Source organism: Anolis carolinensis, chromosome 2 (assembly GCF_035594765.1).
Source record: "Anolis carolinensis isolate JA03-04 chromosome 2, rAnoCar3.1.pri, whole genome shotgun sequence".
NCBI classification, from domain to species: Eukaryota; Metazoa; Chordata; class Lepidosauria; order Squamata; family Dactyloidae; genus Anolis; species Anolis carolinensis.
The window spans coordinates 39,528,683-39,548,293 of record NC_085842.1 but is presented as its reverse complement, the minus strand read 5'-3'; the positions used below and the strand labels follow the sequence as shown (position 1 = coordinate 39,548,293).

The 19,611-nt window shown below is 37.5% G+C and overlaps 1 protein-coding gene and 1 long non-coding RNA gene across 19 annotated transcripts in view; one reads left to right on the top strand and one right to left on the bottom strand.

The window, feature by feature from the left end:
- The window catches only part of cadps (calcium dependent secretion activator), a 445,008-nt gene that overhangs the window by 269,806 nt on the left and 155,591 nt on the right, over nt 1-19,611 (top strand). For all 18 annotated transcript variants that reach the window (XM_062969670.1, XM_062969676.1, XM_062969674.1 and 15 more), the window contains one exon: nt 6,924-7,060. In XM_062969670.1, the coding sequence (XP_062825740.1) occupies nt 6,924-7,060 (137 nt within the window). The remainder of the gene's footprint in view (nt 1-6,923; nt 7,061-19,611) is intronic.
- Nucleotides 12,513-19,611, bottom strand: part of LOC103279515 (uncharacterized) — a 97,533-nt gene continuing 90,434 nt past the window's right edge. The window contains exon 3 of the long non-coding RNA XR_506845.3: nt 12,513-13,964. This is a non-coding gene — a long non-coding RNA (uncharacterized LOC103279515). The remainder of the gene's footprint in view (nt 13,965-19,611) is intronic.

Sequence of the window (19,611 nt, the reverse complement as noted above, 5' to 3'; positions counted from 1 at the left end):
TTAAGGTGTTTTACATTCATGTAAAAGGAAAGAAAATCTTTTTAAGGCAATAAATAAGAAACAGGAAGAGAAATAAACAAGAAAAGAAAGGTGTATGACATTTCTGTCCTGGACCAAAGGTGTCCTATTTGGCAATTGCTTATATCACAAGGAAGGGTAAAATTCTTTACTTTGCAAAGTCATTTATCATTTATATTCATTCCACAAAGTCATATATCGTTCATTTATCATTAGTATAGTAAGGAATTTTATGCCAGTTGGTTAACCTAAACATTTCCATTTTATATAGGGGATAAACATAGGAGACCATTACTTTGTCTTGCTCAATATTGGCTGCGTTTTCTGGCAATGGCTTTGCAAGGTTTGAAGCAAGTGTTTTTCTAGCCCTGACATCAGATGTAAGGATCTTCTGCATGCAAAGAATGTACTTTTTAGCCCATTAACATGGGGTTCCTTCGTATGTCCCCTGTTTTTATCTCTTTCAATGACAGCCTCATAAGCCAAACCAAACTTGACTCTAAAAAGCCAATCATTTTTGGGTCTGATTTTGAAGAAAGAGACTATAGAGACAGTAGCAAGAAGGATGAACTTGGCTCCATTGAATGACAGGCACTATTTTAAAAATGTTTTTAAATTCAAACAAAATAAGAGAGAAGTGTATATGGGGAAGTACTATATTTTGGAATCCTTAAGCTGTGACTAAATAATCCAGTTCCTTGGTCTACAACACAGTTTTGAATGCATATTTCAATAAATCCAAACATGTCAATATTTCACGTTGAGTCCCCTCAGGGAGAAAGGCAGGGAATAAATAAAGTAAATAATAATAATACTTTTGACTATGCATTGTAATTGTTGCTATTTTTCCAAAGTATTAGAATGCCCAGTATATTTTATTGTTAGTGATTATTGTTATTAGTGATAAATGGCATAAAACTGCTTTGGATCCTTCTCTGAGAAAAAGGAGGCATACAAATGAAACAAACGAACAAATAAAGAAAAATAAAGTTTACCCAATTTGATAATTGATTAAAATAGTCTTCAGACCACATAGATGATTTTATATTTTAATGTTAATTAGCAGAAATTCTGCTGAAACTATTGACTCCATATGCAATATTAAATTAGAGCAGGAGGTATGATAGCAAGGGACAATACATTTAAATACCATACTTTGCTTTTCCTGTATAGGGAAAAGGTTTAGCGCAACCCTGTATTTTTGCCCCAGCCAAATAAAAACTTGCTAAAAATGGAAGCCAATCAAACTCTTTAAACAGCTTGCTCGTGCATTGATTTTATAGGAGGGGTGTGTGTCAGTATTGCCAATTATTATTTTATCCGGCTAGGTATTCCAAAAAGATAAAGTTTACTTTAGATGCAAAACGAGAGTGTGTTGGAAAGTCTAAATCTGCAGCACAATCAAATCCATTTCTAGTTTGAATCATGTTTCATTTTTATGCAGGACATCCTTTAATGATGACTTGTACCCATTCCTTAACATTCAGATCTATTAAGTCAGCTCTGAATGTCATCATTACTGTTATTTTATATATAGCTAACAACCACTGAACAGTGAACACTACAGTAAGCCCATGGTATTTGCTGAGATTTGATTCTAGGACACTTCATGGATACCAAAACCCATGGATGTTCATGTCCCATTATATACAATGGCATAGTAAAATGGTGTCCCTTATATAAATTGACAATATCAGAGTTTTCTTTTTGGACTTCTTTTGAGAGGAGAAATTTTAAAGTCATGGATGGTAGACTCCAAGGATACAGAATCCATGGTTGCAGAGGGCCAATTGTATTTGAATGTATACATTTGGGTCTAGCTATAGTCATGAACCTTCTATATCTGGATGTCCAGGGCAAAGTCTTCCGCAACCTACTGTAAATGATCCTGTTTGGCATCAGTTTTACAAGCATGAGTTATGGAACATATTTTCACAAGGTCACAGTTAAGCAGTGGCATAGATATCACTAGTTCAGTTTGCCAGTGACTTGCGTAGGAGAACATGGATGTTATCAGGTTTATTTAATTTTTGTATGACATGCAGTTCTTATGGATGCAAGATAAAGGGCTGCTATGATTTAAATGTTTACTACAGGTCAAACATTTGCTCTGCCTGATCGCTAAATTCACGGGGCTTGTTTATGCAGCACCCATGTGCATGAACTAGTTGCATAACCATTGTTCCACATGAGTGTACTTCTGCCATAAGTCTAGTGGTTTTGTGCCCTTTAATGATGTTTAAATGGAAGCAGCCATCATATATAAATCACTATTGACCTGGAGGATTCTAAAGCTTGGTAGGTAGGTTTCTTGGAAGGTTGTTAACTCTCTGATAGGTTTCATGAGGTTGCTTGTTGTCACTTTGTGGTAGATAATTGCATAACGACTGTTGAACTGCCCTATACTGTCAAGACCATGTACATCAGCATGTGGGTGGATTGTGTGTGGAATCTTCCTTGCTTGTGCCTATGGTTTTCTCTCTGTACATTCAGATCTTTTAAAATAAACATTCAGTGCCCCCCCACCCACATGCTGCTGTAGCACATCCCAGAAACATGTTGGCCAAGTCCTGGCATTGTTTAGTCCTTAGATCAAGATCCTGGCAGAAGTGAGATCAGCTCTAGTGGTAAAACACTGTGGGTCAGAATCCAAATATCTTAGTATCCAAGATACTAAGAGAGAGATACTACGAGAGAGATGGCAGTATGCCAAGAAAAAAAACATGGAGGAGCAGGAAGAAAAAGAGATGGAAGTATGAGAGAGTTATTTTAAGAAGACAGAATTCGTTTGTAGGGGAATTATCAAGTTGGCAGGTTAGCCTGGCAAACTGAAACTCATTGAGTGGTTCCATCGGAAACTGAGTCCGTCAGAGGAACCAGATTTGTTCCCAATCTAATACTCATTGAAGGAATAGAAGATAGGGTTGGGGCCACATCAGTATACACTGCAAGCACAATTCTTTAGGAATGGTAAAAGGGAATCTGGAAGTATAGAAGGAATGTGTATCATGCATCACTTTCTACCATTGGCCCCAATCATGTGATTCCACCCATTTAACTTTATTGGTGAAATGAATTGTAAATGGCATAGTTCAGAGACATTATGCAGTTGAGGTCAGGATTCTACAAGCCTATAAAAGGTAAGAGAACCTTTAAACTTCTATAGTAAATGTATTCTGGCTTCCTTATTAAAGCATCAGGATTGACAAGGCACCATGGCTCATAATTGAAGGAGAAGTCATGAAATCTCTGAGTAGAACTGGCAAATGAAAGCCTCAAGCCAATTTGTCAGCTTGCAGTCTTCTCGAGGAAATTTGAACACAACCGTCTGACTGTTTAAATTATTTAAAAGCTGGTTGTAGCCTGTTAAAACAGCAAAGCTATCTATTTATTTATTCTGGATGCTATAAAACCTGAAATTGGAAGAGAACAAATAGGAAGGGATACCCTTTACTGGCGTACTTCTATGAAAATCAAATTAATCTTGGCCCAGAGGGACAAAGAAATGGAGCATCATCTGTCAAAACAGATAGGAGCCACATGATTGGTTGTTGAGAGGGTGCTATCACTTGAAACCCAAGGTTAGACTGGGCTGTGCTGAAGATCTTTCGCCTGAAAGGAAAATAAATGTGCTACCTAATCCACAGTTCTGTTAAACTAGTTTATGTAGGTAGAAGATAGTTTTAAATCTTGTAAGGATAGGGACTTACTCTGAAAAGTAGCTAGGTTTATATCCAAGTAGATTGACTTAACCCACATATGAATATTCTGAAGATTGAAGAAAGTATGTTTTTGAACTGCATTTGCCATAATCCCTCAGCCAGCCTGGCCAGTGCTAAGGTTGTTTGGGGGGTTCTGGGTGTCATGCCCCCCAAAGAAGAAACATTCCCAGGCTTCAGGTTTTAGTGTGTATTAGCAAAACTTAACTAGTTCAGTACTTAATGCTAAGTATTGAAGTTGCATTGCAGATGTACAGCTATAATTTTTGCACTAAATCAATAAAAGACAGAAGGAAAAGACGGAAAAACATACTGAAATACACTCATATACGTAAAACTCCAAAATAAAGGTGATACACTACTGGTGGGTTATAATCATATCATAAAACTACACAATGGAAATTTATAACTCAGGGAAGGTCATCTAGTGCCTTTCTATCAATTTAGGAACATTCAGCTAAAGCACACCTGAGAGATCACCATCCAATCTCTGTTTTAAAACCCCAATGAGGTAAAGCCTGCTATTTGAAGAAGTGGTCCATTCTACTGTCTTATTGTAACAGGCCCCAATCTCAGGAAGAACGTATGAATGTTTCACAGTAAAGATAGCTCACAGTCCAAGGGTGCAGCTACACTGTCATGACTCAAGACTGTGGAATCCTGGGATTTATAATTTGGTGAGACACCAGCTCATTTGGCAGAGTATTTATTTGTTTGTTTACTTTATTTCTACCCTGTTCTATGTGACCCGAGGGAGACTCAGAGCAGCTTCCAATTTTGTCAAATATTGTAGGCTAAAGAACTTGCCAGATTACAACTCCCATGATTTGATAGAATTGAGTAGTGTCGACCTGCAGTATAGATCATCATAGGCTACCACTTGTGGCTGAGTATGATTGCCTTCCAAATGTAAGGTCTTGGCGGTGGGTCCATAGGTGACTATAGAGACCTATTCTTGATACGCATGTTCTTTCGCAGTGTAGATGTACCCTCAAATGATGGGTACCTTATCCTGAAATAACAGAATGGGTGCCCCCTCCCGACCCTATTTCTAGGACCACAGTTCACCACAGTTCACAGTTCACTTCCCTTTAGTCCCACTAAATACCCAAAGGCACCAGGGCTTGTCTCATTTTGGAAGCTAAACTTGATCAGTCATGGTTAGCATTTGGATGGGACTCTACCAATGAATACCAGAGCTGTTGGCTATATTTTAAAGCAGTGGTTCTCAACCTGTGGATCCCCAGATGTTTTGGCCTACAACTCCCAGAAATCCCAGCCAGCCAGTTAACTAGCTATTAGGATTTCTGGGAGTTGAATGGCCAAAACATCTAGGGACCCACAGGTTGAGAACCAGTGGTTTAAAAGGTAATAAAAATACATACATTCTTTGTTGAATTGACCATTCTATAAATTCTGTTTTATATATGTAGCCTTTTTAAAAGCCATTGTCTTTGATATAGTTAATTAATAGTGCAACACAGTGGTCATTTCTCATCGTTGCATTCTTTTTTAAAGTCTCTTTTGTGTTCTTATCACATGAGCCATTGTAAACAAGGACCCTGCTTCCTAGTTAAGAAACCTTTAGCAGAAATCTCCACTGTTTCTTTATATGCACAGCTTCTCTTGCTGTTTTGGAAATCCAGACTTTTTTTTAAAAAAAAACAAATTCTTATTGTGCTTTTGAAGGGAGAACCATCCCCAAGAAACTATAGGTTTTCATTTCATTGTGCCCTTGAGCTTTGGAAATTCTCTTAAGACAGCAGGAAGCTGTAAACAAGGTAGGGTTTAAATCCTGCTTTCTTGTTCTATTTGTTAAGGATTTGGGTGCAATTTTGTGTAGCAAAAGGCTGGATTGGTGAGAAAAAAAACAATCTGAGATACAAGTGTCTTTTAATTCAGACTCTCTGACTAAACAAAACATCTGGGAAGATTGCCTTTTGTAGCCAAGCCCCACACTGTGCTTGCTTCCTGCAGTTTAGATATATATTTTAATTAATTCACTTTGATTATAATTAGTGCACCCTCCAGGAATGTATGCCTAAGGATATCATGCAAAAGTGGAATGAGTATCCTGGAAAAATAATGTTATAATTCTGTGCCAACTTCCTTGGAGTAAGTCTCACTAAACGAATAAAAGCAGCTGAATGGGCATGAATAATACCAAGCAGCATTTTGTTCCCCTCATTCAAGGAAAAGTAAAGTAGACATTGAATTCCAATAATGTTCTAGTTGTCTTTTCCAGCTGTTAATAGTATTAAAAAATAATAAAGTCATATATTGCTTTATTGGAAGTTATTCCTCTATGTGACGTACCTGCAATGTGTACAGGAGCATCCTTTATTGTTTTGATTTCTTCCAGGAAAAAAAGGATTTAAAATATGCTGAAGATAAATAAGATTTTGATAATGTAAATGTGGAGTTTGTTTCTAAAACGTACCAAATTAAAAAACAAAACAAAAAATGAGTTATGGGTTGCAAATTGTTGGCTCAGAGTAGAATATTACATACAAATCAAAACTATCAAAATGTATCCTATTATTTGGGTACCGTGCTTGGAAACTGCACTTTATAGCAAAAGAATGCATTCCTCAACATTCTTTTTTTGATTCTTGAAATATTTGTTCATATGGATTTGGTACCTTTTGGAAATAAGTCCCACAAATACATTCTTTGACTTCACAATGAGTAGAAAAGCAGATGCTACTTTGCTCCCAAAAAACTAAATAGATGTAATCACAGCAAAACAGTTTAAGAAAATGTAAAGAACTACATTCTCTCAGAATTATAGGAACTATTAAAATTCCTTTGATTCAAATAAATAGGAACTGGCTGGCTATTAAACTCCCAAAATGCTAATTTACATTTTTGGCGAGTTCTTTTTTATTATAAGAAGAGGGGACATTGTTGGACCTTTCTGTTCAGTTCAAAGTATAGAATAAATGAATCAAAATATGCTGATTTTACTTCTGATTTGGGCCTAAAGGCAATAAGCCAATCGATCAGTGTTGCAAGTTGACAATGGAAGCAGAAGAATATATTCGATGGAGACTTGTGAGCCTGACATGCACCTAAATCCTAGGTAGCAACTTAGTTTTCATGTGTCATGTTGTGTATTTGATGCATCGAATGCAATGCAATGTGTTTCTCTAAATTGTGTCTCTCTTTATATGTATAAATGAACAGATGCAGATAGAGCTCAAAAGCATGGCATGGATGAATTTATCTCTTCCAATCCCTGTAACTTTGACCACGCTGCACTCTTTGAGATGGTTCAGCGCCTCACTTTGGACCACAGACTTAATGATTCCTATTCTTGTCTGGCAAGTATGATCTTTGGTATATGCGATATAAATGCCGGGCACCAATGTCTGATCTGGTGAAAGTGTGTGCTGTGCCACTGCAGCCAGTGGAGGTAGTGCTTGCTTACTCCAGGTCCGAATTTGGCCCCGACTGATCTTGTGTTTGGAAGCTTCCTGTGTTGACGTTGCTGTCTTCCCTAGCCGTTGGTTCCAACCCACGAGTTTAACGTCCCATGTCTTGTACAATTTTCTCATTCACATACTAGTGAGCCAAGTAGCAGAAATGACACCCATATTTTATTCTTATCATGGCCCCTCCTGTCTAGCAGTGTGAAATTGATTATTACTGTAAATACATTTGGCCTTTGGAAAAAGTGTATGGAACATATCCTACAGATCTTTCACATTTATGTTTAGTCAATGTTACAACACCAAATGTTGAATTTGATCCTGTCATAGTGACTTTTACTCCTTCAAGTCTGACATGCTTTTTGTATGTTTTTGTGCATTGAATATTATATTGCCTGTTCTAATGCTGCCCCATTATAATTCTGGCACAAGCGAATTGGCATTTCATGCAATTGTGGTGAATCTGTTCTCATCAAAACTCTAAGCAGCCTCTAGAGACTTTGGGAAAATGATGAATACCAGATTTTGTATTATTACCATTGAAATGTAATCTTTATTTATCCAAAACATACTTTAGGGGAGTAAGTGTCACAGACCTTAAGGATATGTACACCTGTGAGTAGTGTTTTACCTGGTTACTTGAACAAAGTCCCATTCTGTTCAATGAGACAGGATTCACAATAAGGCATATTTAGGCTTCCAGACTCATGTTTATTTATTTATTTTTCAAAAGGCAAGCAACTTTGCTGTTATTTTTCCAAAGTATATTTTTCTGCTCTAAATATGGGTAATTATAACTATAGTCAGAATTTTTAATAACAGTACTGTATTTCTTTGATTTTAAGACATGTTTTCCCCCTCTTAAATGTGGGATATGTTTGAAGGTGATTTCCCATGGTTCCCATATCTACTTAAAGATCTGAGTCAGTGTGGTGTGATTTTTTGGTGCTGGACTAAGGGTCCAGCTACACTGTAGAATTATCGTAGTTTGGCTCCACTTTAACTTCCATGGCTCAATGCAATGGGATCAAGTAAATTGTACTTTGGTGAGGCTCCAGTACTATTTGGCAGAGGAAGCTAAAGACTGTTGAGCAGCTGCAATAAATCACTCTGACCATGAGGTCATGAGTTTGAGGCCAGCCCGTGGCGGGGTGAGCACCCGTCAATTAAAAATAAAAAATAGCCCCTGCTCGTTGCTGACCTAGCAACCCGAAAGATAGTTGCATCTATCAAGTAGGAAATAAGGTACCACTTATAAAAAAAGTGGGGAGGCAAGGTTAACTAATTTACAACCTGGAATGAGGAAGTGCCGTCAGAGTGGATGATGAAGCAGCTGCTCCCCCTGTGGCCAGAATCGAACATCCCCTCAGGAGAAAGTTAACTTGCCTCTGCATCTGTCTGTCTCGGTCTCTGTTTGATATGTTTATGGGCATTGAATGTTTGCCCTATGTGTGTATAATGTGATCCACCCTGAGTCCCTTTCGGGGTGAGAAGGGCGGAATATAAATACTGTAAATAAATTGTAAAACTACAACTTGCATGATTTTATAGCATTGAGCCACGGCTGTTAAAGTGGGGTTAAGCTGAATTAATTCTACTGTATAGATGATGCATCCTAAGATTTCTGATGACCAGAGTCTGACCTGAACGTGGAAACATGCTGTCATATTCTTTCAGCCTTAGAAGAAGATAGATTCCTACCTTGCTAATAATCTTGACTAGAAAAAGCCACTGTGAATGGGTCACCATAATTCAGAGTTAACTTGAAAGCATATAACAAATACAATAGCTACAAGTGTGATTAGAGCAGGATTCTAAAATAGGTAGAAATCCAGATAACATTCATCAAAATAATCAGGAAGGCCTCCAAATGCTTGAAATGCTTTCCACAACTCATTTACTGAAGAGAAAAATGACACTAAAGGGAAAATACAATACCAATCCTAAAAATCACATTGCACCACCATCATGAGGGAAAGGGGTTTGGTCCATCTCTGGTCCTGATCCCAGAGAGCATTCCGAAGCCCCCAATCTGCAACGGATTTTAAAAATAAAATCCATGTTTTCAGTCAATTTAAACCTTACAAAGAATCAGTGTAGGTTGAGTATTCCTTATCCAAAAGGCCTGGCAGTTGGCACCAGAAGTGTTTTGGATTTTAGAGTTTTTAGATTTTGACATACCTGTATTTGCATGTACATACGTAATGGAGATGAAACCCATGTCTAAACACAAAATTAATTTATGATTCTTATAGGTCTTATATATAAAGCCAGAAGGTAATTTTATATGCAACATTTATATGGATTTTGAACACAAAACGAGATTTGTGTCCATTGAGCTATAAAGCAGAGGTGTTATTACCTCAACCACCCATGTGAACAGTTTTGGGTAACTTTTGATAAAATGTAGTGATTCAAGTATAGACTTTAGAATCATGACTAAGAGTCCAGTGTGAGGTAAAACTCCTGCACAGCAGCAAATTTTGTTTATGCTTACACTGAAGTGTCACACACCATTCTTGGTCTCTGGAAAAGATGGTTTGTACACTATGTGAAATAAGTATGATTTTCAGCAATTACTCTCTGGGTTTGATTATTTTGTTCCAAGGAGGGTGGGGTTGTGGCCTTGTCTCTTTCAGGCAGATGTCAACTGCAGAAAATAACTAATCTGTTCAGAGTTGCTCTTACCTCATGTCCAAAAACCGGAGTATTATGGATTTCAGAATTCAGGATAAGGGATATTCAGCCTGTAATAATCAACATTTCCAAACCTCATTCCTTAAAAAGTACAGCTAAAACCAACAGTGGCCACTTTAATTTGACAAAAATAAATAAATAAAAAACAAGTGAGTGTATGAGACTTACAATTGCTCTGAGGCTCTGCAAGAAATTAAGATGATGGACAGATCTAATTGCCTGCTGCTGTAATCATACAAAGTCTGCCAGGGCTCACCCACTGAGGAAAAGTCTTCCCATTGTGCATTTCACACAGAGACCCTCATTTCTTGCTCCAGACCAGACAACAAGTTGTCGCCTTAAACCTCACAGGGGAACGGAATCTCACCCAGATTATGGAATCCCAGAAAACTGGTCATCGTTAAAATGATAATAACTGTCACTCATCTTTGCTTATATGGACTGTTTCACATCAATTTCAGATAATTATTGGAACTGATCCATTTTTTGTATGGTAAGCCTTCACCTTTGTTCTACGTTCAAAAAGACGAGTAATTCCCTTCCTTCCCTGCTTCCCATAGAGCATTGTCCCTGCACAAAACAACCTGGAGAGAATCAGAGGGTACATAATTTCTGGACTACATAAAGCAGCACACATATAGTAGTAGTCCCACTGAAAGACATTGGTAGATATTTAGAAGCTCCCAAACACAGCAACTGTGTTCAAGTCTCCTCTATTATGTTTTCCTCAACATGGAATGAAGGCAATGCCAAGCCCAAGCTCATTCCACCATCACTTTCCGCATGGGAAAACAATGTGTCTGAATAGGAGAAGATCCTGTTCATGTTGGGATTCTCCCTGTAAGCAAAACTTACCGACTTGAACACAATTCAATGGGTACAATTATGGCACCAGTCACTGGAATGGGTTTTGGAAATGTTGATTATTATAGGCTGAACATCCCCTATCCAGATACGTAGAAGCTCCCAATTATTCTGTTGCCTTCCCAATAAGCATTAGTGGGGCCTGGTAGCCTGTTTAAGAGTACAGGGAGGACTATAGGACTTTTCCTCCCAAAGTACTGCAATCATAGTGGGAATGGATTCCCAATGGCAATGTCTGTACCTTAGGAAGGTGGAAAAGGAAGCATGTTTATTCCATGATTCTAAGCATTATAACAACCTGAAACATTTCAATAATAAAAATGTCCTTGACTTGTTAGTCAAAACTATTGAGTTAAAATGGAACATAAATGTTTTTAGCCTCCCAAAGCCATTGACTTATTAAGAATGTATACATGTTACATGATTTTTCGGAATACTAACAAACAAAAGTGAATGTTTATAAGACAGCTAGTCTTTTACCAGTCCATTTGAAACAATAATCCACACATATCACTACCTGTTCCAGTTTTTCTCAGGTTTTCTGGTGTGGAGGACTGGCCTTTTTTCCTAATGTACCAGTGATTGGTACCATATTTGAACCCATTAACTACAACTATCCCTGTCTTTCTTACAAATCACCTGATGGCTTGTGGACTGGCACTGCCCTATACAATTCTGGGCTTATTTACACATCAGTAAAGATGCATCTAGATTGGTGTTGTAGCTTCTTTTACTGGCCCCACTACTCTAACTATATTGTAGAATCTCCTAACCACAGCTAAACATCCCATAAGAAGTGCCATATAGACCTGTCATTTAAAATCAAACACAGCAACTATGTTCAATTCTTCTCTATTATGTTTTCCTCAACATGGAATGAGGGCAATGCCAAGCCCAAGCCCTTTCCATTATCACTTTCCTCATGGGAAAACAATGTGTCTGAATAGGAGAAGATCCTGTTCACATTGAGGTTCTCCCTGTAAGCAAGACTCCTGGAAAATTAGGGTGCTTGCTCACATGAAAACTGTCCACAAGAATAGGAATTCTTGCTCCTTTGTTCAGGAACAGGTGATGAGTAACATCTGAGTAGGATTTCTGTATTTCATTTGGAACAAAATGAAATCCTACAGATCTTAAGTATGGATAAAAAGTATCAAAAGAAGGGGGTTCTAAAACAGTGCAGTTATCTTTGTAAAATTATGTGGAAAGTTAATAAAATGCATTCCACACTTGGATTTCAGCTACTGAGCATAGGAAGTTGGAGTTGGAGAATCACAGTCCTTAGAAAATTGGTTAGAGTCATAGTTTTGGCTGGGAGAATGCACATATCATGACCTTGAAGAAATGTTTTCCTTTTCTCGAAGACTAAATATTTTCTAATATGTTTGTGCTCCATAGATGGATAGTGGAGACTGATGGGTTTGATTTCAGAGTGGGGTGAAACTTGAATATAAACTTTATCTTCAAAGTAGTAACTAGCCATGGACAATTATCCTTATCTCATATTTCTGTATATAACTGTGTTGTTCTGCTATTATTATTTAAAGCTAATTGTATTGTTTAATCGATTTCTGTAAACCACTCTGAGCCAAATTGGAAGTAGCGGTATACAAGTCCAATAAATAAATAAATAAAGTATGGCATGGAATAGAAAAGCAAAGCAAAAAGAAGGAACGGTTTTAAAAAACTCCTTCACTGACCACTTCAAAGTATTTATTTGTGAAACACTAGGCTTTTGGTTCCCGCTGATTCTTGTTCTACCTCAAATAACAGTCTCTGTGAGTACTGTTTTAAATACATTTTATTTGAATGGTAATTTGTTACTAAAACCCTAGAAACATCCCTTATTTGGGAACTGACATCACTGGATTTACAAATAGAACATAGCTACAATGATTACTAGAACTACTAAAGAGTAGGATTAACCATTGGTGTACATCACACCTCCATCCTTAAAATCTAGTACACCTGCTGGATATGTCTTCCTTTTTTGACTCCTAAAGCTTACGTTTACTCATATATAGATAGTATTTTCACTCACCCTCCTTTCATACACATAGATTAAATAGTACTAGAGGATATAAGAGTGATGGATATATCTGTCTTCAGATGCTTATATACCATCTTTTCCTGGGAGGCAAAAGTCGTCCAATCATTCACATAGAAGATGGATGTGTTTCACCTTTTTTATGCAGATAGGTTTTTTTTAAAAAAAAAAAATACGAGAGATGCAGTATGGTACTACTTATATGAATGAGCCCAGAGAAATCTGCATTAAATGGAATATATATAACAATAATTCTATGTATTCCATTTAATGTATGTAATCATATGACAATATATAGTAGAAATAGTAGAAAACCCCATTTGTTTTCACCTTTTTTCAAGGTTCTCTATCTCCGTGGGAGAGCGTTAACACTATTCTCTGATTTTTAAGCTTTACACAAATTTTCACACTAAGATTTCTCATGCCATATATACAAGTTTATATACAAACTGCCTTGAAAATAACTGAATATCGGATCCAACTTGCAAGGCTATATTGTTGTTGTTTCTCTAGACAAGATATCAAACTTGCTAACATGTGAGAAATTGTGTCAGTTGCTCTCTAGTAGAAATCTGACACATGTGGATTATTTCAAATGGAATCAATTCAGAAACTGGAAGTAATGTATAGCAGGTGTATAACTCCCCGAATTTAGAATAAACAGAGCACCCACTCAGTTGCAAACTCCTGACTGTTTTTAAGGCAAGGGTTGCTAACTCTGTGATATTTCCAGGAGGCATCTCAAGAAGACTGAGAGATGCCCTGAAAGGCAGCATCCTTGCTCTTTCTTGAGCCCAGGCTGGATAGCTTCAGTTGATTTCCCACAAATTGAATGAGGCAGAATTCTGTATGAAAACAAAGAAATTGACTCATCGCAGATAAGACAGAGGCGACACTTCTTGGCAGGGAGAAGCATTTGGAAGGAGAAGCAGAGGTGTTGTTGGCATCATTTACTGAAGCTGCCTGCCACCGTTTCCATAGCCATGGGCTCCTCAGAGTGTGTCTCTGCAAATGGCCTTTTAGAAGGGGCTTGCTCTGTCTATCATTTGCACTTGCTCTCTTCTTATTTAGCTCCAGTCCTTGCCTTTTCTTCCTGAAGATTTGACATGTGATGACTAACGCATTCTGCCCTACTATCCTTGAAATTCCACCCAGGAGCTACAAAGATGACTACTCTCTTCTTTAAATCTGAAATGAAACAAAAACAGAATTTTAATGAACTGTGGTTTTGCATAAAAATATAGTTTCATTAAAAAGGAAGGGGGAAATGCAGATTTGTGTGAAAATGTCAGACTCAATGAATCCAAGACAATCAGCATTGTTAAATGAAAACAAACTCCTAATCTAATAGGAAGAATCAAAATATTCATGAGGAAATGCTAGAGGACTATGTGGAAATCCTGAAATTCTTAGAGTGCTGCCTGGAAAAGTTCTTGTCAAAGGTTAAATTTAGAAATTTAATTTTGGATGATTTCAAAAATAAAATAATAGCACCAATAGGAGGAAATAATATTTGGCTGTGGCACACACTCACACACCCTGCTGTTTGGCGATAAGGTCATTTGGGGAAGTTCAGAGACCAGCCTATGCTTCAGGAATCAGCTTACTCCTAGACCTCACCCTTCAGAAGAACCACAAGAATGGCTTTGTTGCTCTTACAGTATAATGATGATGATAATACATTAGAGTCTCACTTATCCAAGCTAAACGGGCGGGCAGAACCTTGGATAAGCGAATATCTTGGATAATAAGGAGGGATGAAGGAAAAGCCTACTAAACATCAAATTAGGTTATGATTTTACAAATTAAGCACCAAAACATCATGTTATACAACAAATTTAACAGAAAATGTAGTTCAGTATGCAGTAATGTTATGTTGTAATTCCTGTATTTACGAATTTAGCACCAAAATATCACGATATATTGAAAACATTGACTACAAAAATGCATTGGATAATCCAGAACATTGGATAAGTCTTGGATAAGTGAGACTCTACTGTAATAACTTTTTATGTATTACCTCTCCTTATGGCTCGAGGCAGGACACAATACTTGTGAAATACGTCAGCATAATAAAATACATTCAATAAAAACACATATTATAACATATTTTTTATAAAATACGCATGTGAAAATAACATGGAACAACTATTAAAATTCAATAAATGTAGAATGTGAATTTAAAATTCATAGTTAAAAACTGACTGGGTAGGCCTGCTGGAAGAGTTAGGTCTTCAGTTGTATCCTAAATTCTGACAGCTTATCTAACTGTCAAATCTCTTCCAGCTGGTCATTCCACAGTCTTGGGGCGGCCTATGAAAAGGTCCTCTGAGTGACAATTGCCAGTTGGATTCTGACTGGTAAACACCTCCAGAGGCCAAGTGTTCAGAGCAGATTGTACAGGAGAAGGTGAACCTATAGATGACCTGCTTCCAAACCATGAAGTGCCTTAAAGATCAAAACCAACACTTTGCACTTTGCCCAGAAACTAATTGCCAACCAGTGGAGTGACTTTATTAAGAGTGTGATGTGCTCACTCCTAGATGTTCCTGTAACTATTCTGGCTGCTATGTTTTAAACTAAAGGTGCGAAGGAAAGAAAAAAATACAAAAATTTAGGGAAAATATTATATTTTTATCTAAAACCTTTTCCTCCCAGAAGAAAAATACATGGGTATACATGGAATAGTTTCTTTTATAATGGGTGCCCACACCTAAAAACCAATCTCCAGAAAGTATTGTCCTCCTGGAAGTTTTGTGAGTCTCCTGAGGTCCTCCAGTGTAATTCTAGGTTATGTTCCCAGCCCAGGTATAGTCAGAATATAGGGTTCACCATCATCCCTATTTTCAGTATTGGGGGTGTGTGTGTTACTTGAAATGTATTCCTCTACAGATATGGGACTCGTACAGTATCTCACATCCTTGCGATTCCTGGCCTTTGATAGCTTTTCTCAAATCTCTTGGTGGATGTGAGTCCTTTACATTTGCCTGGAGTTATGGAGTATTGGAGGCAACAAAATATTTTTATTTATCATTTTTGGTAGTAGGAATAGTAGCAGTAAGAATAATTTCACTATAGTTTATGGTTTAGTTTTTACTGGGGGCGGGGGTTGGAAGTTTTGTGACAGGTTCTTTTTGTTTTTGTCTGCTCCTGGCAAAATCTAAGAAGTTTCTTTATAGTTCAAGGGTTGCTTGCAGTTCTGGACCTTGTCACTCCATTAGTAACAAATCTATTCTCTAAGAAAGAACATTCCATTTGTAATTATTTTCAGAACAAATGGTACTTATTAATATATTAAAAACACCATACATTTAGCCAAGTCACACACAATGCATTTTGTAGTCTTCAATAGTAAAATGAATTTCAATCAGTAGGGGTGCTAATAATTTCTTTTTCCAATTTTAAAAAATGACAAGGGGTTTTTTTCCCCTTTAAAAAGTAGGGACAGCTGTGTGTGTCCCCACCCCCTGCTATGGCTTCAAAATTTCCAGAAATTTCCATCTCTAGTCTTATGGCTGGCTGCTGAAGTGAGCTGCTAAAGCCATAGACCCCACACTTTGACTCCTGGCTTCTAAATGGTCATGGAGGGTTCCCCACCATGGCAACAGTTAAGGATGCTGGGGAGGTCAGCATGGATGATGCAGCTGTCAAATGCTATTACCCATGCTGACCATTAAATAGCACATGCAAGTGTAACTTAGACTTGTGCCTGCATATGTCACCAACAGGATTCCAGATGAGGTTTTTATTGATTAATAGCTGACTCCTCCTTCTTAACTTTATTTATTTAGGGACTCAAGGCAGCTAACAATAATAGAAACTAACCCAGTGATTCTCAACCTTTCTCATGTCATGACCCCTTAATACAGTTCCTCTTGTTGTGGTGAACCAACCATAAATTAATTTTCATTGCTACTTTATAACTGTAATTTTGCTACTGTTATAAATTGTAATGTAAATATCTGATATGCAGGATGTATTTGCATTCACTGGATCAAACTTGGCACAAATACCCAATACACCCAAATTTGAATACTGGTGGGGTTGGGAAGGGGATTGATTTTGTCATTTTAAAGTTGTAGTTGCTGGGATTTATAGTTAACCTACTATCAAAGAGCATTCTGAACTCCACCACCAATGAAATTGAACCAGTCTTGGAACATAGAAATCCTATGACCAGCAGGAAATAATGGAAGGGTTTGGTGGGCATTGATCTTGAGTTCTGGAGTTGTAGTTCACCTACATCCAGAGAGCACTGTGCATTCAAACAATGATGGATCTGGACCAAACTTGAGACGAATACTCAATATGCCCAAATGTGAACACTGGTAGAGTTGGGGGAAAATAGACCTTGAAACTTGGGTGTTGTAGTTGCTGGGATTTATAGTTCACCTACAATCAAAGAGCATTTTGAACCTCACCAACGATAGAATTGGGCCAAACTTCCTACATAGAACCCCCATGACAGGCAGAGAGATCTTCAGCTTTCTCTGCCAAAGGGGTTCCTAAGACCATCAGAAATATGTGTTTTCTGATGGTCTTTGGCGACCCCTCTGACACCCCCCTCGTGACACCCCCCCCCCCCTCCCCCAGGGATCCCAACCCTCAGTTTGAGAAATGCTGCCTTAGACTTTATTTATAGAAAACAGTCTCGTCCAATTTGGGTCTTCCAATGCTGCAAAAACAATATGTTAAAATTGTTAAGATCTAAGATAATGAAGGCTGGGACCCAGGTTTCCTGCCCTGTTCTGTTCCAAAAAACAGAACAGTATGAAAAACAGTATATGGATTTGTTGATCTGGATCTGGAAAAGGAGATAAGGATCAAAAGATGTTCCTTCACAGGATTACACGACTTACAACACAATTGGTGCTTCCCCATCCCTTCAAGAGCTACTTTTATATTTTAAAAATCCTAGAAGTTGCCCCTGAAATATGTCTTAGTGCCTTGGAAGGCTGCAGTAGGAAGAAGAAGAGGAAAGTGTCCCAGTTCTTCTGGCAATGGATGTGGAAGCACACCATTGGAATTTGGCCAAAGTAAAATAACAAAAGACCCATAAGTAAGAACAACCATCTGCTGGAATGATACTGACTCTGGGAAATTTTCCATGGCAAACATAATCTGATCTCAAATGGCAGATCACACGGGAGAGCCTATGAAAGATAAGCGTCAGCTACTGCAAAATTTTCCATCATGTGAACTAAATCATGATTTATGAGCAGAACTAGAAACACCAGGACACACAAAGTAAGGCAGATAACAGCTCAGAAAATGAACTTATAGAAAAGAGCTTAATCTATAATTAGTTTTGTTTCTGAGCAATATTCCAACTGAAGCTTCTACTAACTAGGTGTGTTTCACAGCATGCGTACAAATAACTATCCATGTAATTTATGTTGTCTGTTTTTCCTGGGATTTTGACAAAGTGAATACAGGGACAAATATTAGGGTTAAATTATATTAGTATGTGCTTTCAAATCATTTCCGACTTATGGTGACCCTATCTTGGCAAGATTTGTTCTATAGAAAGATTGCCTTTAATTCATCTGAGGCAGAAATCAGACTGCATCCTTGAACTAAGTATAAGAGAGCAGGAGCAATTTTCTCATTACAGAGAAATACAGCTTATTTGACTGTTTTCTCAGATATGAAAATAGCAACACGGTGTGTTTACTTCTCTCTAAATGTTGCCTGAAGTTGCATATTTTACTCATATATGTATTTTTCAACAACTGCGAGGGGGGAGGGGTCTGGAATTTAAATTTTTTAGAAAAAAAAATCCTCTTTTTTTAAACTCGCTACACCTTCCCTTTCACCTTGCCAAAATATCTCTGAGAAGTAAAACAACCTGGAATTTCGAAATATGTGAGATATTTCTGCTTCAGTCAGCATTACAGTTCAAAACTCTAGAAGTTTTTTTGTAATAATTTATAGAAAAGAAATGACTATCAGAAGAGCTTTATGACAGTCCAATTTCTGTGTTATTCTCAATCGGCATTTTCATTTTCACACATGCGCTTTCTGGCGGTTGGAAGAATGAAAGGAATGATGTCTGTTTCCCATGCCTTTGATTCTGCCCCTCATTATTTTAATCCCTTTTCAATCTGTTCTGGAGTTGGCCCAACAAGGATAAGCAAATCCCTTCGGCAGAGTTCTTAATTGATATTTCTTCAACTCTCCTCAACAGTAGCTATTTTGGCATCCAGAAAAGATTTGGTGTCATCTGAGTGGTAGAAAATATATTTTAATCTTTTCACAGCAGCGTCATTTCAAAGACGTAGCATTTGGGGTGGCAGATGGGGTGGCAAAGAAGTTGCCTAAAGGGGCAGGGCACTGATCTAGTCGCCGCAGGAACTTTTCAATTAAAAGATGAAAGATTTTTGCAGTTTTGGAGCATTAAAGCAATGCATCTGATCAATTGTTCAGCATCCTTACCAATACTTAAGATTTGTGAACATAGTATATGGGTGCATTTGTAACGTATGTGCAGAATTAAAATGAAAGTGTGAAAAAAATCTACCTAAGAAGATACCAATGTCATCTTCATAATGAAAGTTCATTTGCAAAAAAAAAATGGCATCATGTTCTGGCATGCTGCAATAGTTTTACAAGGACTTGTGTTTAATACTTTGTTCCCATGTAACCTTGAAATTTCACTATTATAACACTTCTTAACATGTGCTGCTGCCCTTGCAGAACATTCAGAGAAATTAATTAATGTAAACTGAGTAGACTGCTGAAAATATAACGCCCTATGCCTACAAAACACCTGCACAGATTGGCTTCCAGTCACCTCCCATCCATGCTCAGTTGTTGTGATAGTGAGTTATAAAGC